Source organism: Callionymus lyra, chromosome 6, assembly GCF_982586985.1.
Source record: "Callionymus lyra chromosome 6, fCalLyr1.hap1.1, whole genome shotgun sequence".
NCBI lineage: Eukaryota > Metazoa > Chordata > Actinopteri > Syngnathiformes > Callionymidae > Callionymus > Callionymus lyra.
Window position 1 is genome coordinate 11,242,815 of NC_141823.1, and position 26,891 is coordinate 11,269,705.

The 26,891-nt window shown below is 36.8% G+C and overlaps 1 protein-coding gene across 2 annotated transcripts in view; it reads right to left on the reverse strand.

Annotated features, from left to right (window-relative positions):
- chst8 (carbohydrate (N-acetylgalactosamine 4-0) sulfotransferase 8) overlaps window positions 1-26,891 on the reverse strand; it is a 214,974-nt gene that overhangs the window by 151,582 nt on the left and 36,501 nt on the right. For both annotated transcript variants that reach the window (XM_087793591.1, XM_087793590.1), the window contains exon 2: window positions 22,612-22,796. In XM_087793591.1, the coding sequence (XP_087649717.1) occupies window positions 22,612-22,768 (157 nt within the window). In that variant the 5' untranslated portion in view covers window positions 22,769-22,796. The remainder of the gene's footprint in view (window positions 1-22,611; window positions 22,797-26,891) is intronic.

Here is a 26,891-nt window from a genome sequence, read left to right on the forward strand (position 1 = left end):
ACACTTTCTGAGCGCCCGGAACCTTTCCAAACACCCGGACACTTTCCGGACACTTTCCAAACACCCGGACACTTTCCAAACAAAAGGACACTTTCTGAACACCCTGACACTTTCCGGACACTTTCCAAACACCCGGACACTTTCCAAACGAAAGGACACTTTCCAAACACCCGGACACTTTCCAAACGAAAGGACACTTTCCAAACACCCGGACACTGTCAAAACGAAAGGACACTTTCTGAACACCCCGACACTCTCCATCTGTACAGTGGTCGCATCAATGCAAGATAAGATGAAGATGATTATATATTCAAACTTGACATACTCAAAGCTTCCTCTCGTTCCAACACACAGTAGCTCCCTCCAACCCCCACATGATCCCCCTTTAAACCCTACATTCACTGCTGACATCGGATCAACGAACCTCAAAACCTCACACTCGGAGGTAAAAGAAGCTCAGACCAGGTGATGCTGCACAGTAGGTCTGTTTCTACAAACGTCTGATGCCCTAAAACTGACACCACAAGAAGCAGCCTCATTAATCTCTATAGAAGCCACGTTCCCGTTCTTCCCTCCGTCTGTCTGGGAGGCGCCGATTCTCTTGAGAATCCTATTCAGCGGCGTGGAGGTGCAGCACTTTGTCAGAAGAGGAGATTGAGCAGCTGAGTCGCGGATAAAAGACGCGTGTTCGGGAAAGGTTGGTGTAGAATTAACATCTTAACCGGCTCCTAAATCTGCCGCTTGTATTTCCACACCTGCGCCCGTGACCCTGCATACTGACTGGAATGGCGGACTTAACACACAAGTCGTGAAAAAAAAAAAAAAGGTATATCAAGGTCATCGGTTTTTAGAGAGCGCTGCCCAGTTTCATAGATTAGACACACAAAGGGGCCGAGAGGATGTATGGTGGAGGTGATGGCCCAGTTCTGTCAATACGAGTGTTCACTCCGTCGCTTTCCTGCTCCGTTGCTGCAGCTTTTTCTTCTGCGATCAATCACACCTGCTTTACAAAACATTACACAACCAGCCATTATGAAAACTGTGTTGTTATTCAGCGCCGACTGTCAAGTATTTAAAACATTTGATGACGCATGAGGAAATTAAACCACAGTTACACTGAAGAAACTCAAATCCTACAGACACAGAATATAATAAAAAATATGACATATGTATTTATATTTAATAAATACATATGTTGTGTTTACAACACTGGCTATAAAAGTTTCTAATGCTGATCGTGAAACTACTATAAAGGACAAGTTGAGATTGAAACAAAAGTTTAAAATAAAAAATCTAATAATTGTTTGTTTTATTTTGAGAAAAACAACATGATTTATTTGATGACTGTTTGATGAGCTGACATTCACTCGACAAGTCAACATTAGTTTTATTTTTAATACTATTTCAATAATGTTTAATAATAGCAAATTACACCGGAATCTATTGGTGACAATGAAGGAAGAATATTTACAGTTTATTTAAAAAGGAATGGAATTGTCATACAAGAAACTAATCAACAGGTTTTTGTAATTTTTGTCCTTGAAACAATGCATTATTAATACACAGTTTTTGCTTGAAACTATCTTACCCAGAACAGTAAAACATAGCAAACAATTAAATCAATGAAACTACTACCAACATGTGAAAATAGTCTCTCACATAAAAAAATTAAAAGTCTTTAATGAGAATCAAACTTTTGCACAGAAGTGTAACATTGTAAGCAGCTGTTAGCTTAGGAGTGTAGCTACCAACTAAAAACTGTTTAGTTTTTTCACAATTGATTTTTTTCCAAATACAACTTGGGGGGTTTTTGCTCATTCTTAACACAGCAACAGTTGAAAAAAACTACAAGAGAATATGAAACATTCAAAACATTTCTAAATGAAGATTGAACTAAAGAAAGCCTATAACAGTCTTGAAGGTTGGTACCAGTGTTCTTTACCACAATGGCAGTAGTAGCTGTACCCATAATTACCACATATTTCTTAAAGTTGGTGTTTTAACAGACAAGTTTGGCCACAATTTTACTGAGGGAACATTATAGACACAATTCTCAACAAGTACAAGCATTCGTTAAAGTGCAATCATTTTTTTCAATGTAGTATTTATTTCACATAAAATCATAAATTAAAAAGAAAACTTTTTAAACTAAATTTCAGGCATTGGTTACATATTGGCCTCAATTCAAATTGGACCCGTTATTAGACAAAACCGAAACAATATTCATCCCTATTCCTAATGAATCACAAAATGATTCATAACGTTTTGATTTACACGTTATACTGCTCTTAAGTAAGTAAGTAAGTAAGTAAGTAAGTAAGCAAGTAATATTTATTTATATAGTGCTTTTCCAGACCAGGGTCACAAAGCGCTTTAACAATCAAAACAATACTCAAAAAAGTATATACTTTAAAGATCAAGATAATACTGAGAACAACACAGGAGTTCCAGAAAATCAAATTAAAATTAATTAAAATTAATAGAAAATTAATAGAAAATTAAAGTGTATATTTGTCAGGTGTTGAATGTTTGACAAATTTATCTCATTTATTTTATTTATATTTTTCTCCAACACCACAAAAACAAATCCTGTTTTGTTTTTACAAACATTTCTGATTTGGACTGAAATAAACAAACAAGCAAATAAACATTGGCAAAAACAGACAGTTATCTCCTTGGCAGAGGTAAATAGTAATGATTGGTTGATGAAGCAGTTTCGTGTAGTTCGAAGGTCAGTAGGTGGCGCCATCAGTTTGAAAATGATGTTATGTTTCATTCGAACAGTTGTTCAAAACAAAGGACAATAGGACAGAGACCGCCATCTAGTGGACTCTGAAAATAATGACACTGCTTCATAAAGCTTCATCACAAAATCACTAGTAAATAGCAGTGGAATATAAAATCACTTTGCATCTAATATAGTGAATTAATAAACACGTTTACAACAACACTACAACCCTCGAACATTCTAAGATTTGTTCTTTGATTTATTTCAGACCTTTTTAAGTTAATGGCGGAAAGTTTCCAGACTAAAGAGTTTGTTATTCTACTCACAAAGACATCCTCGCGGCTGCATACGACTTCTTCCACACGCGTGCGCTGAATCCTTATTTTAAGTGAAGGGTCAAGTGCTGTGACCTGGCTCCGATCTCAATGGCAGATCCGACCGTCTCCAGAAGCAAAATGACAAAGATTAACAGTCCCCGGGAGCCACGGGAGCTCATAATTAATGCCGCCTCACTTCCTGCCGCGCTCCGGCTGAAGGCAGGATTGACACGGAATTGATAGAGTTGCCATTTGGGGGTCAGTCGAGTCATGACGCGACGGACGTCTGAGAGGACGCGTTTGACAGCTCTGAAGTCGGCATCGATCTGAAAACTGATTTCTGAATTAAGGCTTTCTGATGCAATTAGAAGACGAGTTGTTGGATGTTTGACTGCAGGAGAGAAGAAAGAATGTGCTGGTCGACTGTTTGATGACGAATTAGAATTTATTTATCTCTATTAATTGGAATGTTTAATGTTTGAACATCTTATCTGGATTTTTATAAAAGAATATTTCCAAATGAGGTTTGTTTCTTCTCCAAAGTTAACACACTTGGTTTGATAACTAGCTTTAGAGGTCTTTCAATTAAATGAAGTATCCTTCAAAACCTGCCTAGATCCAGATGGAAACTAACATGTCACAGGCCACATTTGAGACACCAAGAGTTTTCTGATTCAGACCTTCACAATAAAAGTTTCTACCAATTAAACAAAAAAATAGGAACTTGTGTAAAGTCGAAAAGGAAAAAAGTTATAGTTATAAGGAAAAGGATCTTTATTTAGGAGTCACATGATCTTGTCTGTTAAGTTCTTTTTTATTTGTGTGATTTGCTAACAGACAGAAATAAAAAAAGCTAAATATTACAAAATTTACTTGGAGTAGGAAGATTAGATCGACCAGTTTGAGTAACAGAAAGTGTTTTTATTTATTATTACCAATAAATAGACCAAAATATTGATAAATGTAGAGCGAAGGATTGCTTTATTAAGATTGTTAATTAGTATTTGACCAAAAAAAATAATTAAAAAAAAATTATAATAAAAGAAAATCATTCTAATGAACAAAATATTTAAACTAAATTGAACAATTTGAAATATAAAATAAATTCCTTTTAATGATCAGCAACTCAGAAGCACAATATAGAAAACACAACAAAACCAAGCACTGCATTCGCTTCGTCTCATTTCCTCGTCTTAGCTTTTGTTTATTTAAGTATCTTAGTTTCTCTCTGCCTTTCCTTTCTGCACTCTTATGGTACTTTCCATGGTGTTTCTTGAAGGTTTGTTTATTTACTTTATTATCTATTGCTCTGTTTGCGTGCATGTTTGGTGTAAAACAAAACCACGCCACCTACTGTAGCGGATGTACAATTACACTTTTTCACAGATCAGAAAAAACATCAACTCTAGAGGAAAGCAACAAGTCCACAGAGTCCAGAGATAGAGCCATGCAGTTGCTGGACTTAATTTCATTATCACTTTTAAGCTTAAAGTTGGGCAGAATCATGAGGTCAAAAACTTAAAAAGCCCAGGCAATGAATTAAAAACCTCACAAAGAGAATCGATTGGTGGCTCTTTTTTTTTTGCTGCTTTTTAGTTTGGACACAACAGCAGGACTTCTGGTCGGACAACAGGGACACCCAAGTGTGCGCACGTGAACGGTCTTAAAAATAAAAGGGGGGCTTTAAAAGGTTCCTCCTACCTCCGAGTGGGCTCGGCAAATCCCTGCATTGAAGTGGGCTTAATTCCTAACAGTTTTATTGGTGCTCTCTGGAATCCTCTTTGAACACCGGGATGGCTAAAAATAAACAAAAGATCCATCAACCGATTCCGTCTGATTCATAATCAATACGAGTGGGTGTCGGAGGACGGTGGCATCGACTCCACCGGGGCCGTCCAAAGCTGGCAATAAACCGCGGGGGTGGCGAGAGCGAGGGAACAGTGGGCTCAGTCAATCAGTTCCAGTGGAGGGGAACTAAATCCCCGCCAGGATGGAGGCAGTATTAGAAATGGAAGGCATCTCTATTGTGTATGTGGAGGTAAAGTCCTTTAACCTCGGCCCAGCCTCAGACAGACCTCATAAAACAAGCGGTGCCATCTTTTATAGTTCAGGTGCGGGGGGGGAGAAAAAAACGCCTCCAACACTTATTGAGAGATCAGCAAATAAATATAAGGGGAGCTAAGTCTAATTCTCTTTTCTGCCAACCTCAGAGGAAATTGGAAATGGATAGTGAACAGCTCAATTTGTCCTGATGAAATTTAATGGTCTGTGTCTGTTATGGTCTAATGCAGTAAAGCACAGAAATGCTTTTGACTTGGAGAAAAGACGTCTGGCAGACACTTGAAAGCCTCTCGTTTTCGCCCGCAACTGTATGACCGGGCCCTGGTCTGTGTGGCTAAGGGCACGGAAGAGGAAAAGAGGGAGTTTTTCTTGTTCCAGAGATGAAAGCAGGTCGTTGAATTCTTCGAAAAAGAAACCGAAGAAATACATTATCATATTATCATCTTCATGTGAAAGGATTCACAGTCATGACCTCGCATGTCTTCTGTAAACTGAACAGAGATCAGGGGAGGTGAAGAAGAGAGTGCAGGCGAGGCGGACGACTGTCGGAGAGTAGAAGGTACTAGGGATGCATGATAAGTAAGTCATTTATATTTATATATCGCTTTTCTAGACCAGGGTCACAAAGCGCTTAATCAAAACAATATTCAATAAAATATATGCTTAAAAGGTCAAGACAACACTGAGACAAACACAGGAGTCTCAGAGAATCAAGGAAAAGCCTGCATGAATAAAAGTGTCTTTAGATGTTTCTTGAAGGAGTCAGTAGATCATCAAAACACAAAGAGAGAGGAAGATCATTCCAAAGCTTAGGAGCAACAGTCTGGAAGGATTTCTCTTCTCTGGTCCTGAACCTTGTGCGAGGAACCATCAGTAGATTCTGATCCACAGACCTCAGACCCCGAGCTGGGGTGTAAGGCTGGATCAGATCACTGATGGAAGGAGGAGTCTGACCATGAATAGATCTGAAAGTAAGAACCAGAATTTCAAGTTGATCCTGAAAGAAACTGGCAGCCAGTGAAGAGTTTTAAGAATCAGAGAAATGTGAGTTCTTCTACTAGAGCGGGTCAGAATTCTCTGCAGAGTTCTGTATCAACTGCAGGCGAGACAGATCCTAAACAAGACACAAACATGGATTATAAGATCCAGATCGTGTTGTGACAACATTTTCCTAAATTTAGAGATTTTTCTCAGTTGAATTAAACTTTTTCTGGTCAGTTTTCTGTAGTGTTGAACTAGAGACATGTCTTTGTCAAATAAAACACCCAGGTTTCTAAGTTTCAGTTTGACAGACTGACACAAGTCACCCAAGTACTGACTCAACCTTGTCAATTGGAGTGATTCGTGTGGACAATAATCACGATTTCATTTTATTGATGAATATTAAAACATACATACATACATACAGTACATGCATATATATATATATATATATATATATATATATACTTTTTTGCAGCTTCAACTTAATCTGTTAATAAATGATAAATAATAAATATTCCAGTCTTGTTAAATGTATTAAAATGAGCAACTAATGATCCCTTTATAATGTCCTTGTGGCAGAATCAAACCCAGCTCTACTGCGAGTATCTAAAAGTCGCCATCTCAATACAACATATTCAAAACATCCCTGAGCATTTAAGTCTTTGTCCTCACCGTACCCAACACAGTCGTCTCTCAGACGTCTTCAGTTTGTCTTCGATGTGTTCGAAACCAACAATCCCGACTGATCGATCCTCGCCTTCTAACCCCATTACCCCGGCCTGCAGCCACTGACTCCCAAACAGTCGCCGGGTCTAACTCATTTCTCCCTCCGTGCACGGGAAAAACAAGCAAGTGCATGTATTCCGTATCACGCCGGAGCTGTTTCAGGATCAATAGCCCCGGGTCCACCAGGGAAAGCCCCCCCCCCACCCTCTGGATCAGTATGAAATAAAATTGTAAACAGCCTGAAATGGCTCCGGTGTGACTAATTCTTCTCTTGACAATAACTGCTGAGGTTGTAAGTGGCTTTTTGTATGAGCCGGAAAATCGGATTCTCGACTCTATTAGAGTCAAACAGCACATGGATCCAGAGAGAAAACCATGAACGTGATTAAAACCCGGAGCAGCGAACACCGCGAGTAATCTTCATACTCGAGTACGTCAGAGGAACATTTTCACTTTCAACATTAGCTGGAAAAAACCCGGAGGAAGGGTTGCTGGTTCACTTCCAGTTTTAGGAAACCTTTAGCCTTTTGGATTTGGATTTTTTCCTGTTTGCATGCGTTTACTCCATGTACTCCGGTTTCTTCCCACATTGGTATAAAATGAATGAGTGAGAATTTCCAATTAAATTTTCTCCAGAGCCACACAGTCTACTGTGATTGTTGCAAGGGGCCGTCAAGCCAAAAGCAAAAATACAGAAAAGTAAAAAATTAAAAAAAGTTTACTAATACATTTGTATAAACCATTAAATAAGAATAAAAATAATATGAAATGTATTTTATGAATGTGATCCCAATATTTACGTATTATGGAAATTTTAACAAAAAAGGTTGCTCTTAAGAAGGTGTCAAAGGGACCGTCCTCAAATGAAGGAAGCGTTAAAAAAGTAGAAATATTTGTTGCATTTGATCATAAAAAATAAAATTAATAAAATCTGTACCATGTATAAAGCATCCCTTCTTTCAGCTAAATAGTGATTTTAAAAATTCATTATAAACATAATGAATTAAAATATAAAAAGGATGTTACAGGAAAATTCTAGGTTCTTTACCTCTACACTGACGGATCACTTGTAAAGAGCATGTCCATGATCTTACTACAAATAAAGATTTTTCAAAATAGTATCTGGTACATTTTTCAGTAGTAGTATTATGTAGTATTATTAAGACTTTTAAGAACACCAGATCTACAAGGGACCGTCAAGCCAAAAACATCAAAAAGTAAAATGAAAAAAAGAAAGAAATTGAGAAAGTTATAGTTAAATGGAAAATGTTATGATACATAAAAATAATTATAAATAAACTGAAGCTGTCAAAATAATGTTCTTCGGTTTTAATCCGACCACAGGATGGTTTTAAAAATAATATTCAAAGGGTCGCACGTGGCTCCCGGGGCCGCACTTCAACCATGTCTAAAGGTTGTCAAAATACTAAATTGGTTTTCATACCCGTGCTTAAGATTCATCTCCATCACGTTTGAGTCTTTATCGAGTCTAAAGCGACTCGAAGGAGCAGATCCTGCCTCACACGTCAGACATGTCAGCATTATCAGAGACGCTGCTCAAGTCCATTGGCTTCCTTTCAACATCGTTCATCATCCTGTCACCTCTTCTTTGTGCCCACAGCACCGAGAGACGACGTGCGAGGGGCTGATACTACATGAATATGGCGGGATTGTCTCTGCATGGACCCTTGATGCTTTCGTTTTGCCAGCTTTTGTGACTCTGGCAGCAGGGATTCAGCTCTCTCTCCATCAAAAGGAAGCCCACTCCAGTGATAACCATCACCTGGCCGCCCACATCGCCGCGGCTCACACCCGAGTCAGCAGATTGCTTTTAAGTTATTGACAGCTTGTTATCGCTCTGAGTGGCGGGAGGGTTTCATCTTTTGTCCTGCGACGGTTGAAAGACGACTGATGAGTCTCCGTCTCGGGGGGCCGAGCGTTTCAAACTAACCGGCCTTCTTCACCTCAGAGAGACACAAGCCGGGGATTGGATGCTCTTCTCGAAACCTTTTCATCAAACCATTGTGGGGGGATTACAGTGAAGGGTCCGCGGAACTATGTGATCTATCCAATACAAAACTGTTGAAAATGTCGGGTGGGCAATGTTTAAGATTCTTCCCAATTCACACAATTCGATACGTATCACGATACAGGAACAACAATACAATATATCGTGATACTGCAGGATATATTTGTGGTATTGTCGAGTACTTGACTCTGGTGTGGCAGAATAAAAAATTTCCAAGCTTTAAAAGTTGCTGGACTCGACGGTATCCTCTCGTCCTCAGCCATTACCGGGATTTCATTGTTTCAAAATGAACAAATCCTTTGAATATATTTGCATGTTAATTGTTAAAAAAAAGAAGAATATTTTCTTACTTTATTGAAACAAACCATAAAATAACTGATCAAAACCATATGTTTGAAAGCAAAAAAACAGCAGCTTTTTATTTAAAAACAAAAAAATGCAAGGCATTTAAATATATCGAAAAATAAAAAGTAATATTTAAGTTGATCAATTTCTTCTTTCACACCACTAGTGGCGAGAAGATGTCAAAGGGACCGTCTTCCAATGAATGAAGCGTAAAAAGAGAGTCGGAATTTGTTGCATTTCATTATTTACACGACAAAAAAACCACCAACATTGATGATTTTCAAATCCATGTTATGTAAAAAAAATCTCTTCCATCTAGCCGTTAGAATTTTACGAGGTATTTTTGTTACATTTTTCATATCATCCTTTTGTTTATACTCACTCTTAATACAATTAACTGTAATTTAATCGGGTACAATTTCCAGGCATATTTTTTTTGCAATATATTTTTTTATTAAGTATTTTCCTAATTGGTTCTTAAACATTTAAAAAAAAAGAATATTCATGCAATATATTATTGACATTTTTAATTCCCTCTATATCTACAATACTGTCCCTTATGAAGGAAACTTTTTATTTTATGCACTTTTTGAAATTAAAGTCTAAATAAAAAAATCGAATCAGGGTAACGTCAACACAATTTTCTTCAAATCCTGCGATGTTTTCCAAAAGTGAACACTTACATACCAGCATCTTCGGAGCCACAACCTCATGCATGTCTAAGTAAATTGTATGAATAAAAAATAAAGTTTCAGACGAACAGAAAAGCTCCTGAGTGCACGTTGACCTTGATCTGAGCGACGTCTCGTCTGGATCGTCCATTTATGATTTAAAAATCCTTCTCAATTAACCTTCTCGTTTCTGCGTGAAGAGTCGGAACGACTGGAACGAGACGTGGGTTGAAACGAAAAGCGGCTTTTACCGGTTTGAAAAAAAACATACCATTAATGTCGGTTACTGGAAACAACGTGGATTCTAGATACTCTTGGAACTAACAAGGTTCCTCCAAATCAGCTATAAATCAAACAGGAAATCGGAAATTCTGCCTTTTGGCTCAGCTCTTTCTTCCCAGAGACACACAATTACGCAGCTCAGCCTTCCATCCTTCAGTCACTCGTGAACAAAACTCCTCAACATAGCCTCGAAATAGACTTTAAAGACAGACAACTTGACTTAAGTGGAATTACTAAACAGTTTATTAAGCAAGTAATTTTTATTTATATAGTGCTTTTCCAGACCAGGGTCACAAAGCGCTTAAACAATCAAAACAATATTCAATAAAGTATATACTTTAAAGATCAAGATAAAACTGATAACACAACAGGAGTTCCAGAAAATCAAGGAAAAGCCTGAACAAATAGAAAGTGTGTATAAATAATATATATTTTAATTGTATTATGTTGTCATTACTCAAAGAAACAGTGAAGAATTCAATCACCTGCTCGAGTGTTTTGATGAGGATTTAATCTTTTTGTTTGATCCCATTATGTCGATATCCTGAAGAAACAAATCGCTCTAGTCTTGCATGATGTGATATTATCAGAGGATGCTGACGAGAGAAACCTTGGTTCGTTGCCACCGAATTAAATCTGAAAGGCTTCTCGTCGCCAACGCCGGTTGTGTAACCCATCTCTCTCTTCCCACTCGCCGCCTCCGTGTCACTCCCTCCGTCGCCGAAGCCTCAGACTCTCGGAGAAAACGTTGCGTCCAAACACGTAATTAAAAATCTTCTTTTTTTTTTTTTCTCCGAGGCACGATGAACCGGGTGTTCTCCCGCCATCGTCGTCTGTGAAGTTCCTTCGGCGACAGACGCTCGGGCGATGCTATCTCAGCCGACTTTCAAGGATCGCTACATCACGACGGCCCACGTTCGGGGGCCCGGCGAGGGACCACTGGTTTGGTGGAGAACTCCAGAGACACAATTAAACATTTTGCTCAGCAAAAAAAAAAATGGGTGAGTAAGATAAGGGCGACTAAAACGCTGCCAGGATGACAAATGTGCAAAGTCGAATCCCTTAATACTTATTATAGTAAAAAGCGTGATTCATCTTGTACAAGTGAACTTTACTTTTATAAAAAAATACTTTATAAAAGTGGAATGAGTTGAGTATTCACCGTCTGGAACTTCTTCCTACGACTTCAGGCTTTCTATCGATGGGCAAAAAAGACAAAAAGTTTTTTTATTTTTATAAATAATTTAATAAATGACTTTTTATAACACATATAATCTTCTGAAACAAAATTAGAACTAGAATAAATGCTTATTTTTTATTATTTTAAACGTTTTATTTAGGAGGCGTCTTTCACAGGCTTATAACATCGTACAAAATGGATCATTTTTTTTATTTTTTTTATAAAAAAAACTGTGAAAAAAACAACAGTAAGAGATAAGTTAAAAAGTGAAGAGGGATACAATAAGATAAATAGATCGCTTTTAAAAGAATAAATAAAGAAACGTTCTTCTGAAATGTTTCTTCTTAATTTAAGAGTCAGATTAATTATACCAAACACTCAAATTATTGTAAACTGATAAACCGGGACATCATAAAAAAGGGATCACTTCCGTAAAGTGTGTCACTTGGGAAATGTTTTTTATAAATAAGGCTTTTTTTATTCTGTAAAAATCAATTTATTTTTTCTGGCGTGTCCCCTATTTTGAAGCCAGCCCCAAGTGGACACTATATGAACTGCAGCTTTTTGCATTTCCTAATTGGCTTTACTTAAGGTGGAAAATATTTTTGTTGTACTTGCGCAAAGGATCATGGGATTTGCAGCCCTAGATAATTACACTAATTAATTTCCTGAGCTTTCTATTTTGTAAAAAATAATTAGATCCGCAACATATTTTTGGTCTGGGAATCAAACAGATGGAGAAGGTTCGGGACAGTCTTGATGTGAAAGCAAATTGAAACAGGGTCTCTTTGGGAGCTCGGAGGGTCATCGTCACAATTTAATTACATTAAGGCGGCTAAATTGGACCGTCCAAACAGACCAGGATTAAGGGATTACTGGACCGTGGACAGAGAGATCAGGTTTCCCCTCCGAGCATGAAACAATATGCCAGGTTTGCTGGCAGGCTCCACGTGCATCGACGGATGCTGCATTTCTTTTCTCGTTCATTCATTTTCATGTATTGTTTTTGGTATGAAGAGCAGAACCAGAATTAAAAGTCTGCTGGGATTTATTACAATGAGCAGTCGATCGCTTTGGAGCAGATTGAGTAATTATTGCACCTTTTTGAGGAGTCAAGAGTCAAATGTTGTTGTGGAAAGACTTAAGAAAACTCCAGCTTCTATTTTCCATCATGATCGCATCATATTTGTCTCATATTTAGATTCTATGTTATATAATTGTAAGGTTTAAGTCTTTTTCATAGAATAATTTAATTAATTGACTTTGTTATTTAATAAATTGAATTTTATTAATTTTAATAAATTCAATTTATACATTTTGATATTTTCTAAATACATTCAATACTTCATACACCATCATTTATAAATTGAATTTAAAAATCAGCATTTAAAAATAGTTATATTTATTATCTTTTTTCATTGTCGTAATTATAATATCAAACTGTGTGTCAAAACTATCAATTCAATTATCAAAAAGAAAAAAAGAAAATCTAATATAGATATAAATGAAATAAATTATTAAAAAGATTTTATATTGAAATGTTGTTTCGAGCTTAGCATTTTTTTTTTAAGTTTCAGCATTTTTAATGTTCAATATAACCATACTATCAATTAATGGCACTGATTAGGGGTGTTTAAAAAATTGATTCATCATGTTTTTTATATATATATATATATATATATATATATATTTTTTTAAATGATAGTTATTTTATGGTTTAAAACTCAATAAAGTGTTTTTAAAATAGAATAATTCTTTTTTTTTTACCGACATGCAATTATACAGGGCGTTTGTTTGAGATCCGGGAGATGACTGAGGACTAGAGGATACAGTCGACTCCAGCAGCTTTTAAAGCGGATGTTTGGACATATTTTAATGTATCTTCATCTGTAAATTCTGCAACACCAGAGTCAAGTATTCGACAATACTACAAACATATCCATGATACTACAGTATCAGAATATATAGCAATATATCGTATTGCTGTCCCTGTATCATGAGACGTAGAATATTGCCCCAGTTTTTAATCTAATACTGATTTACTTTCACATTTTTTCTTTGTCAATTTAACACTTAAATGGTTGTTCCATTTAGTTGTATTTGGTTGTAAAAATGTAGCAATTATTTAAACAATAATAGTTTATAATAAAGATTGTGCATTGAATTGTTTCACACTTTCACAAAAAAATCATCGACCGTCACTTCTGTGATCTTTGTGTTCTCTTCAAATCTAAAAACACTGCAGCGAGAGGAACAAAGTGCCATTTTTTAAAAATGATTTCACAAGGTGACACAACTTCTATTCAGCCGGACAAAGCTCACTGCCATTCATCTGGAAAATACCCACCCGTGTAAATTTGTGCAGACAATTCATCCAAACCAGCAGCTCTACAGGTGTCTGCGGCGCTCTTGGTGAAAGCGTCGTCTTCCCATCCAGCCGCCCTCCAACCATCACCGTGGAGAGATCAGGGCGAGTTGAACCCCAGCGTTTCTCCGCCACCGTTACACAGGCACCGATACTAAACTCTTACACCAGACTAAATAAAAAGGTGGAGGAAGATCATTCTGACACCCAATGTTTTATAACTCAACTCTCTTTGATATGAGCTTCAGTTTAAGGACTCGGATCTAAAAGGGTTGCAGAAGTTTTTTTGCAGCTCGAAAAACCTTGAAAAAAGTGGAGTCATAAATTGGATAGATGTTCAGCTGTACTAAGAACTCCTTGGGGTCCGTTGATGAGAGCAGGACCAGGGGTGTCAAACTCAATGACACAAGGGGCCAAAATCTTATAGCAGACTTAGTCGGGGTCTGAACAAAAAGTATTTACAAACAGGAACTATGGACGTCAGTGCTTATAGGTCAACATATCAACGTGAGCATTAATCTTCTTTGGTTTTGGGTCAATTATTCCGACTGGCCTCGTAAAATGACTTGGCTGAAACTGCTGAGCTGGACCTCGTAGCAGTGGTGAGGAATATTTTCCAAACAACGTTGAGGCTGAGATTCAAACAGGATGTTAGAGACATTTGGATATTTTAAAGTTTGTCTTTTTGGACGAAGAAAAGTGGGCTCCGGTCGCTACAGTCCTATGGACATACATTTATTACATTCATTTTTTGGTGAACTATCCCTTTAAGGAGAGGAGCAGCATGTTTTGGACGCCCGTTTGTTAACAAAAGTAAAAAGTATTTTAATTACAATTTTTTAAGATGAAGTTAAAGACAGTTTGGTTCTGAAGTTCCATCTGGATTCCAAATTTAAAGGATCTATATTCACTCTGATGGCTTCCGAACAAAGGTCAGATAAGCCTAAATCTTTCTCTTCTCGGGAAAAGAGAAGGAAAACTGTCCCACTTTTCAAGCGAGTGAACTTGAGAGAGATGGCAGTCAAACAAAGTACACCATTGGAAGAACACCATCAGCTCCCACAACTGGTCCCAGAAGCTGCTGGAGGCCACAGTTCCTGGTCAAACAAATCTGACGCCGCGATGGACTGAGACACACTCCATCATCCTGAGGCCACAAAACAACTGCTGTGTGTTTAGCTTAATGTTCCATGTTTGTTTGGACCGCAAGATTAATCCTGACTCAATCCAAAGAACTCAAAGGGGGCTTTAGAGTTTCTCCAGAACGCCTGCAGACACCACTGTCTCTTCCACTTGCCATGAAGGAACGTGTCCCAAGATCAGGATTAAAGAAAACACATGCTGTGGAGGAAAGTCTGGGGAAAAAATGTCTACAAAGACACCACAGTTTCAGTGGGAATAAAAAAAACTGAAAACACAGTCTGTCTGGAGATTAAATCTTGTTTACCACAACAACAACCCCTCTGCTGTGATTGGTCAAGCATCAAGGTTTGTCACCGCACGTCATCAACCCCTGGAAGTTTCCATCTCCAAAGGACTCATTGTATAAATAAAGCAGAGCCTGATAACAGAGGAGTGAAGCCATTATTACTCCATAATGGACTGTTAGTTTAAATAATTTGTATGTTTCTTTTGATTTTTTTATTTGTTTAGCGTGTAGTGTTTATATAGTCTTGGCTTCATTGTATTAGTTAATGTTTTATTGAAATCTGGGTTGTTTGTTAGATTTAATAACATGCACATAATCTTTATTTATTTATTCTGTACTGATTAAAACACAAATGCTGTGTTATCACTGACAGTAAAAGTGTCAAAAAGACAAGACAAAATCATCATAATTACACACAAATGATCGGAGGACGGATAAAGATAACATCACGTAAGATCAATAATAAATAAACAAAATAACATAAATATGTATGAACTTCATATTGTGTTTAGTGAAATAAAACTAGTTTGAATAAAAGGCGGAAATAATAAGTAACTGTTCTTTTCTTTTATCCTTTTGAATCTCTAAAATATCTTTGTTATACCAGTTAAATATAGGAAAATTGCAAAGATCCAACTTTTACAAAAACATTTTGAAGCCTAATGAAGAAAAAAACATTTTTATATTTGGAAAAATGATTTGCAACTTTCTTTTTGAGTAAATGAATCATTTCTTTCTGACGATTCAGCAAAAGGAAAATCTTTATCACCAGGTCCACTCGAGCTCATTAGGAAAACAAATAGTTTTAAGAATCATTGAATAGATCAAACACATCTATAATCGTCTATATGACAGCATTATTTCTGACGGACATATGAGTGACAGCATTAGTCGAGGAGCTACAGTTATCCGTGTCTCCTGAGGACAGGATAGACCGTGAGGTTGTAAGAAATGTTATCAAAGAAAAATACTGCTCTTCACAGCCAGAGACGAGAACATCCGCTGAAGTGAATTAAATTTTTTTTTTTTGAATTTTGAATAACTGGCCATAAATAGGCAGGAAGAGGTGAAAGCGTTGCATCCTGTCGTGTCCGTCCTTGAAAACGGCTGCTCTCGTGGTGACGCAAGAACCACAAACCACAACCAAAGGTAGTGATTCAATCTCGTCCGGAAGTTTAGACTGACGACTGTCAGCAGCCTTCAGCGCTTCATTCAATGAACTCAACTCATTTTGTTTGAATGATATGCTGTAGCTGAAAAACTAAGTCATCTTATTGTGCAAGTGAAACGACTCATGACTCAGAATCTCCCATTTTGAAAGCATCATTAGAGGATAAAAGGTTTTTATAGTAACATTGACACGGAGTATTCAAAATGAGCCCTAGGGAGGTGAAGAGGAGAGTGCAGGCATGGTGGAATGGGTGATGAAAAACAATTCAACTATAATACAACAATTTTCAACTTTAATCAAACCATTTTCAACTTAAATTCAACATTTTTCAATTGGGATCAAACAATTAAACCGTAATCCATCAATTTTCAATTGTGATCAACAATTTTCAGCTGTGATCAAACAATTTAACTATAATCCAACAATTTCCAAATGTAATCTAAAAGATTTTCATCTAAAACCAAACAATTTTAAACTAAAACCAAACAATTTTCAACTATAATCAAACAATTTTTAACTAAAATCAAACAATTTTCAACTAAAACCAAACAATTTTCAACTGTAATCCAACAATTCAACTATAATCCAACAATTTTCAACTGTTATCTAATAATTTTCAACTATAATACAACAATTTAAAACTATAATCAAACAATTTTTAACTAAATTAAACAATTTTCATCTAAAACCAAACAATTGTCAACTATAATCAAACAATTTTTAACTAAAATCAAACAATTTTAAACTAAAACCAAACAATTTTCAACTATAATCAAACAATTTTTTAACTAAAATCAAACAATTTTCAACTAAAACCAAACAATTTTCAACTGTAATCCAACAATTTTCAACTGTAATCTAATAATTTTCAACTATAATACAACAATTTAAAACTATAATCAAACCATTTTTAACTATAATCAAACAATTTTCCACTAAAACCAAACAATTTTCAACTATAATCAAACAATTTTTAACTAAAATCAAACAATTTGCAACTAAAACCAAACAATTTTCAACTATAATCAAACCATTTTTATTAACTTTTTAGTGTGTTTTTTATTAACATTTTATTGAAATCAAAGGAGAGAATTTTTTTTTTTCTCTATCCTGTTCATCCTTTTTTTATTTCACTGACATCCACTTACATACTTAAATTTATGCCTTTTTTAAAAAATGTTTTACTTATTATTGAACTCAATTTTCCTGTTTATTTAGAAATTCATAATCGTTTTTAAACTCCAAATTCATACTTTCCAAGTTTTAGCGTCAAATACATGTACTTTGAAGATTTTTAATCCCAGTAGAAAGAATGTTTGATATTTTTAGTGATATCTAAGCGTTCATCTTCCTCACAGCAGTTCCAACATGACATTAATACATTTTCTGCTGCCGTGAATTTGTTCAGTCGCAGCAAAAGTCCGCGAATCCAAATGTGACTCTGTAAATTAATTTGTAACAATTGCAAATTGATCTCATGTGAACATATTTTGACATCAATTATCGGAGCGATCAGGTTCATCTGGGAGCGAGCGCTGGCACAGGGAAGATGGTGGGAAGTCCACACAGATGGACTCCATCTGCTGCGCAAGTTTGATCGCGGCACTTCAACACGCTGGTGCGACCGGTAACCATCTCGCCTCCCACCGCGTTAACATATCCAAGAGCCGAGAGATTGTTGTTCTCGCGGCTCAACTCTGACTCCAGTCGTGGTTCTCGTCCACTCGGCACAAACGGTGGAAAGTTGCAGCAGAGTTTGGTTCCTAAGCAACTGGAAGATCCGGTCATGACTGGAGAAGAAAACTAACCATGAGAACTTACAGTGTCAACATCTCATGCGAGGACTTAAAGATGAGCATTGAGAGTGATTTCACGAGAGGATTTGAACCAACAACTCGCCGGTGATGGCATCAAACTGAACAGCAGGAGCCAGTTGTGTTCTCGAAGAAGTTTACACAACACACACAAAGTCAGGGATCCATCAGCAGTGATGTATCCTTCAAAAAATGTGTGGATTCTGATGGTAATCATGAACACAACCTGAACTTTTGCATCTTTTGCTCGATATTAACATTTCCTAAAGAGTTCATTGAAATACATTTACACTTTCTCAACCTACTACTAACAATTCATGATGTTGACAACTGGACACACACCCACAGACTTTAGACCACACAAAAAATAATGTGTACATGAAGTTCGTATTAAGTTATAGTTCTGGACAACATCAAAAATAACATTTTATATTTTTTATATTTTTCACTTTCGTCCCACAAAGTTTACAAAATGTCATAATTTTTAAAGCCAGAACACTTAAATCCAATAACTTGACCATGATCAAACTTTCATTCGCAAAGAATCCTTCAAAACCTCCCACATCCAGATGGTAATCCTGAGCAGCACATCCCATTTCCTCTATTAAATATGTTTTTTTTTTGTTGCTAAAAGACAAACATTTATGGGAAAAATAGGGACAAAAACATTCATTTTTAAACAATCAGATTCATCCCTTTTGCTTAAAGACATTCATTAAAAAAAAAGAAATATAAATAAGTTATTTGTAAATAATCCTTCAAACCTACTGGATCCAGATGGTAAACGAAACAACAAACATTTATGCAAAAAAAAAAAATTTTGTTAAGAGACATGAAGACTATGAAGAAAAACCCTCTCCAGGCCCTTTACGAAGGATCCTTAAAACCTACCGGATCCAGATGGTAACCCTGATCAACAAAAGTCATTTCCTTCCTAGTTAATTTGGGCTAAAATACATAAAGATGCCCAAGAAATAAATCAGGGCGATAAATGAGTTCACTCTAGTCCACTCACACAGAATCCTTCGTAAGATTCCAGGGTCCAGATGGTAATCCTTAACAATAGACCCATTTAGGAAAAGAACAACGCAAAAAAGACAGAAACTTGTGTGTGTGTATGTGTGTGTATATATATATATATATTAATAATAGGGCAGAGCTCTCTTCAGTCTGTTTGCAAAGAATCCTTCAAACCTCCTTGATCCAGATGGTAATTCTGAATACCACAAAAAAAACACGTTTAAATCTGTGCTTTAGCTTTTTTATTTTGCTAAAATACACAAGAGTTCACTCCAGTTTACTCACAGTGGAGTTGTTTTCCTAACACACACAAACACACGAGCTGGTTGACAATTACAGGTTGATAAGCTGCTCAATATCCTCAATCTTTCACATCTGCTGGAAACACTTGCAGGCCTTTAACAACCATCAATCTCCCCATTACGAGTCTTAGTGTAAACTTGTGGTAATGGTCGTGTAGGTGAGGAGACGGCGCTCGACTCGCCCGTGCATCCATCCTGCTTTACCAGACAAAGCAGCAAAGAGCATCCGACAATTAGGGCCATATTAGAGGGTTGGAGAGAATCCACTTTGGCTGAGTGCCTCTCATTGCTGTGGCGTGTGATAGTGCTCTGATATTTCGCAATGATTCACATCCACCCGACATCCGATCAAACGCTCCTCAGATCGTTCTCGGCTCTACTTCAGCGAGTCTGTTGCTGGACGTTCTCAGGTGCGGATCAACGAGAAGAAAGAGCTTCTATAGGAGGGTTGTTTAGGAAGAGGCTGCACTGTGAGGTACAAAGATTCTTGTGGTGGGAGGATGTTTCAATCTACTTACTTTCACACAGAAGGAAAACCACACAAGGCAGAATGATGTTTAAAGGGATCCAATGTTGAAGCGATGCTTTAACAATTATTATGGAGTTCTATATTATCCACATGGTTGTGCGGTTATATTTGAACACTGAGAAAACGTCAATATATGGATATTTTGCAACGTCTTTTATCACGGATGTATAGATATTTAACAGCACTGTATTGATTGTTTGGTGTTCTTTCAGATCATATTTATTTTTTCTCATACTTATTTCATGGTTTTCATTTAAACCATAAAATAAAGGAGAGTCGAGCGCTCAGAAAATACAACAAATATATTTTTGTAACAACAGTAGCGCAATATATCGCATTATATATACGATATATATATATATAAATACTTTATAAACCATACAATTAATTTCAATTCAATCGTTTTATTTTACACACATTAATGTCATTTGTTTCTTATTTGTGTTGCAATTAAACTTCTGGCCACTAGTTGTCAGCAGTCTTTTAGTCCTCTGCAGCTAAAGGAACAATTCAGCGATATCCCAGCAATGACTAAGGACGAGAGGATACAGTCAACTCCAGCGGCTTTTAAAGCCGATGTTTGGCCATATTTTGGATTTGAAAACAAATGAAAGCAATTACGAAAAGAGTCATGTGGTCTGTAAATTCTGCAACACCAGAGTCGAGTATTCGACAGTACTACAAATATATCCTTGTTAATACAGTATTACAATATACCGTATTGTTGCCTGTATTTACATACATATTGCAAATGACAAGCCCTACTAAATAAAACAGAAAAACTATTTTGAAGTTGATTAAAGCACCGTGAGTGAGTGAACTGTTGACGCGAGTCTCTTCACTCTAAAAAAAAAACAAAAACATGTTTTGCTGAGTGTCCAGGGTTACAGCATTGGCGTCACGCTTGACTGAACACACCAGGAACTACACACCGCTAATAAATCACACACTGGGTTCTGGCAGGTACAACTTTAGGGGGAGATAAAAGGCAACGATGCTACAAAACCAGAGTCATTTTTAATACTCTTACGATTCCATTAGATGAAACCGACATCGGCGGAACATTCTCTGTTCAATTCAATTGCACTTTCATAGACTGAAGCCAGGCCCACAAGTTTAGTTAATGTAATCGATGCACAGCAACATATCTGATCTCATTTTTTAGAGAAGCTTAGTCCTCCTCAAATCTCCTAAAGCTGGAGCCACGGGAAGACGAAGGACAGCGTGTGCACACTCGTGCACAAAGGTTTGCCTCATCTCCAAATTGAAAATGTAGCCTCCACATTTCTGAGTGAACTCTGACCTTCAGATCGCGGCTGTGGAGTGGAAAACATATTCATGTTCTCGGCGCTGAACCGAGCAAACACAATGTTCCAGTAGAATTTACAGCTTCTCTGGTTTTCCTTTTTTTTTTTTTTTTAGTTTGGTCCATTTAAAATATGTGTCAAAGTGTTATTTGAATCTTTGGAGAGTTTAAACATAATAAATGTTTCAACGTCAAAGCTCAACGTTTTTATTAAATTCATGATTAAACGCATCTTTTTACATGTTATTTAAAATACATATTTCTCCAATATTGAAGTGATGATTTATCACCATCCTGCAGTTTTACACTTTACCCTGTTCACATTTACCAGCTACTACAAAGACACTGTTTCTTTCTTTTTTCACAGTTCCTGCTTATATGATTACACATTTAAAATGTATTTAAATAAAACACATTTATGAAAATTATATAACAATATAGTTACAAGTACACCCTTTTTACTTCGGTAAAACAATATGGTTTTATTTGTTTTTCTTCGTTTAAATTTCCCACTTCAACCAATTCAAATGTTATGAATACTACAAAGACACTGGTTCTTTAATCCTATTTTTCTCCAGGCTTTCCAATTATTTCATTGCAATTAAAATTAAAAATATTCAAAGATGGAGTTTTATACATTTATAAAATTAATATACTTTTTATATAGAATCTTAATTTAGATGCTAAAATGTTTGACATCATAAGTAGCCATAAATTACATTATAATTACCTATAGTCAACAAAAAAGTTTATATAGATTATATAGCTATAATGTATTTATTTATAATTTATATAGTATAATATAAACATTTTCCCGTTATTTTTTCCATGATAAAAATAAAAAAAAATTTCTTTGTTGAAAATTTCCCATCATGCAGTTTTCCACATTCCCTAATTCAGGGGTCCCCAACGGTTTTTTTCCACCACGTACCGGTTTCATGTCCGCATTATACTCACGGACCATTTGTAAAAAAAACAGTAAAAATTAAGTTTGATTTTCCCTTTTTTTCAAAGGTTTAAATGTTATTTAAAAAAAAAAATCTTGACGCGTCAACAGCCACAAGCTAATTTTACTTGAAGAAAACACAAGCTTTTGGTCAAAACAAAACACATTTCATACAGTAATTATCAATTTGCAGGCGCGGACAAGTTTCCACACAATCCGACATGATTTAACTTCTCTTGACAATTACAAAGGCTTTGTTTAATCCAATCTCCAAACCCTGCAACACTAAATATTTTAGAGTGAAAACAAGATTTTTCTAGAAGGAGCAAAAGCACGGATACGACAAGCGATCAAAGAGACAGACAAGGCGAGGCGCCTGCTGTTCTAATGAGGACACGAAACCAACCTGGTGCTTGTCGCGCGACCATCTCCGACTGCTCCTGCTGGTGGATGAAGAGCAGCAGACCTCCAGCCGCGAACAGCAGGAGGAACCAGAAGGAGCAGGACAGCCTTCGTCTCCGGCCACACAGGGAGTCCAGCGTCATCCTCCACTTCATCCACATGGTTCTCCGCGGTCTGACGAAATTAGTCCTGAAATGAAGAAAAGGGATCGAATTAAAGTCTAAATCAGGAGCAGATCATTCAACTTTCATGACGTCACACTGACATGAGATCTTCATTTGCACCATCAGACCTTTGATGAAAACGTAAAGACCCACTTAAAGAATCCAGAGGGAACACGCTTCTCTCATCAGTCCAGTGAAACTATCCTTTCGTAACCCAGATTGACACGAAATACATCAAATTAAAAATGTCGATATGGAGTCAAACTTGTGGCCAGTCAGTGGAAGCTCATCAAAGATTCAATTCACAACTTTTATGGTCAGAATTTCTAGGCGCAATCAGGACGGGTATGAAAGGTTACTGGTGTTATTATAGGGTCACCGCTGTTTGCAGATGACAAAGTGATGTTGTCTTCATCAGACCTTGATCGTCAGAATGTGGTGAAGGTTCCACTTCCAGTTTGGAGATCCTGTCCCAAGTGGAAGTGTTAAGTCTCTTTGGTGAAAAGGATGGATCGTGAGTTTCAAAAGGTGGATTGTGGAAGCGTTAGCCGTTATGCAGATGATACACTGATCTATGTTGGTAAAAAGTCAATCAAGCCAAAAAGGAAAAGCTCCATCTATACAGGTTTTTGGACTCTCAGAGTAGATCTCCTTTTTTTGGAGGAGTCAGTTGAGGTGTCTTGAACATCCGACTAGGATGTCTCCTGGATATACTGAAGGCGAGGTAGTTAGGGCATGCCCCACTTATAGGAGACAATGGGGTAGGACTGGGACACACTGGAGAAACCATGTCTCTCAGAACTCCACGGGTCACAATCTAGATGATGTAGAACAAGGTAAACGAGGCATCTGAGAGGACCACCATTACAGCCGAACCCTCAGTGAGTCAATGCCCTGCCAGTTGAACGGCCCAAAAACACCAACAGTATTAATATGCAGATTATCTTGGCCAGTCATGCATGCTGTGTCATTACAGGAAGTGATATCGGCCGAGAGTCCTGATGCCAGACACAAGATTATTAACACCAGCGACGCGTTCCCCACAGGAACAGTATGAAGGTTCGCAGCTGGAGCTCGTGTGGTTAATAATGGTATTCGTATAACATTCATCAACGGGAATTAGTGTGTTTGTGTTCATGCTGAGGCCTCCCTTGATTTGATAGTCGCTCACGCAACGCAGATGAAATATTCACACTTGAACTTTGCATTGATTAAACCGACAGTGACGATTCCTCTCTTTAACAACATTAAAAATCACACCAAAAAATTGTGTTTCGTGCTCATTATTTTTTATACATAAAATTTTTATTTATAATACATGAAATTTACAGATTGTATTTTAACATAAATGCCAAAATGTTTAATATTTTCAATATATAATGTACTTACTAATAGCTTTTCTTTTAATAAATTATATATATGAATAAAACTACTAGAAGTGTGTGATGCTCTATGTTTTCACGCAGAAATTCAAACGTCTGCTTTAATTTACGTAGGTGTTATTATTTTTCTCGGCCTTGAACAGAGATCTTTACAGGGAACTAACGTAACACATATGTGGAGTAACTCTTGACCAACACCATGTACCGTCATGGCCGGCATTTTACTTTCATCTCTGCCTAAATATTACATTTTATTGTTTCAAAAATATACATTTAGTGATGAAATAAACATTATTATAAGTAGCTTGATCAGTCTAAACATTGATTCTGCAATTTAACATGTGATCTACATGTGCAAGGGAATTGAACCATTTGTTGTTTACATTAACCAAATAGTAAATCCCCAAAAACATTAAGTGTTTATAAGACAAATAAAGAAGCTGATTTGAAGAAGCAATTTACTCGATGAAAAATATTACATATATATATTTTTTGTTATTTTTATTTTTAAGACAATTTTTTTGGTATTTAACTCTATATTTCTAAAGTTGACCCAGTAAAGATTGGTTCCTAGTGAATTAGAACGGGGTGGTTTGGTACTAAATCATCTTCCAAAATGTCTGCTTTTAGTTTATTATTTATTTAAGCCAGTGAGTGAAGGTTTAGATCAGAGGTGATCAATACATCGTGATCTACCAGTCGTTTCTAAAGGTCGCTAAGGTAAATAACATGACATTTCTGATCAATAAATGTGATCAATATTTTCTTTTTAATGAGATGTTTTTAATTTCATTCATATCTTCTTACATGTATGTGTCCACAAACTAAATATATTTTTTTGTTGTTAGAAAAATATATGTATTTAGTCATAAAATATCATTACAGAATCAATCATTTTTTCACACATAATTCACATGTATTCTCTGTATGCAGTGATTTAAACATAAACCAAATAATAAAGCATATTAATATTAATATTAATATTTAAAAAGTTGACTCGGTAAACATTGGTTAGAAGTGAATTTGAATCTGCATCTTTGGTACATCAGCTACCAAAATGTCTGACTTGAATAAGAAATACTTAAAAGCACTAAGCAAAGGTTTGGATCAGGGAAGATCAATCAATTTCTCGTGATCTACCAGTCGATCCTAAAGGTCTTGTGGGTAAACCACATGAAACTTCTGATCAATAATTTAATTAAATTTACCGAGGTTTATTTAATTTTATTCATAAAGTCCAACATTTATGCGACTAGAGAATACTTCCTGCGAGTTTCTCCGTCAATTTATAAAGTTTTCCTGGTAACTCGTTGGGTTCGAGATGATCCCGCATGAGCAGGGTGGTTGCCATGGGTTCCCGCTGTGCTGGCGGGTGCCTAGCAACCGAGCGCGATGCTACGCTGATGATCAGGAGAAGATGTGTAGAATGTAATTAGCAGTCGTCTGGGTTCACACTCTCCGCGAATGAAAGTCAAGGAACAAACTATGTCTCTGTCTCTTTAAAGCCTCGGCCTCGCTCCGTGAATCTGGGAAAAAGAAAAAACGCGCTCTGCACTATTCATGTCTTCCGCCTCCGTCACTGAAAGCGAACACTGTTGGCTACTAGACAAGAAGACATGGAAGCCGCCTCGAGCCCCGATTCATAAATTAATGATTACACGCCGGAGAGTTTGATGAAGCCAAAAACTGGAGCTGCTGTAGGCTCGCGCTGAAAGCCCTGCTAATTGTCTTTATTTATGACAAGCAGGGATCTCCGGAGAGATGAAGTAATGCATCGGCCACACCGCCGTAATGAGCCTTCGTCTCGCTCAGGATGACTCACTTGGAACCAAAGGGTCTTTATCCAGCAACACGTATGGGAATGCGAAAGGTGAAAGTGTGGAATCTCTAAAAATGAATGCACAAAAAAAAGGTTTTCAGTATATCAGTCGTTTTCTGCTTTATAATAGCAGGAACATCTGAACATTTAAACAACTGTTGTTCTGGCCACATGTTGCTACTAAATTGTTCTGGTGTCCCGATCCAGAGTTCTCTCCAGCACCTCCATGGACTCTCCTACACTCTCCTCTTTTTTTTCCTCACTATAATTTCCCTCACTCCTCTCCTTATCCATCTGTCTACCCCCCCATCCTTCCTCCCAGCCGGTCAAAGCGGCAGGCCGCCAACAATGAGTCAGGTTCTGCTCGAGGTTTCTGCCTTCTAAAAGGAAGTTTTTCCTCGCCATAGCTCACTGTACAGTGTTTCGCTTCTTGCTCTTTGTTGAATTGCTGGGATCTATTTTTCCTTAATCAACTATAGTCTTATTTCAACTGTATAGTGTCTTGAGATAACTTTGTTATGATAAGACACTTTAAATAAAATTGAATTGAATTGAATTGGTGTTCCTGAAGATGGAGTCTGACCATGAATAGATCTGAAAGTAAGAACCAGAATTTTAAAATTGATCCTGAAAGAAACTGGAAGCCAGTGAAGAGTTTTAAGGATCGGGGGGGAAATGTGAGTTCTTCTACTAGAGAAGGTCAGAATTCTTGCTGCAGAGTTTTGTATTAACTGCAAGCGAGACAGATCCTTCTTGTTTAGACACAAAAATAAAGTGTTATAATAGTCGAGAAGACACAAAAAAAAACTTGAAGGAAAAACATCCATCACAAAAAAACCTGCTTCATGAATGTTTCTATTTTAATGGAAACATCATGAAGATGCGTTTGTACTTAGAGCTTCTTAAGATCCTTTTTTGT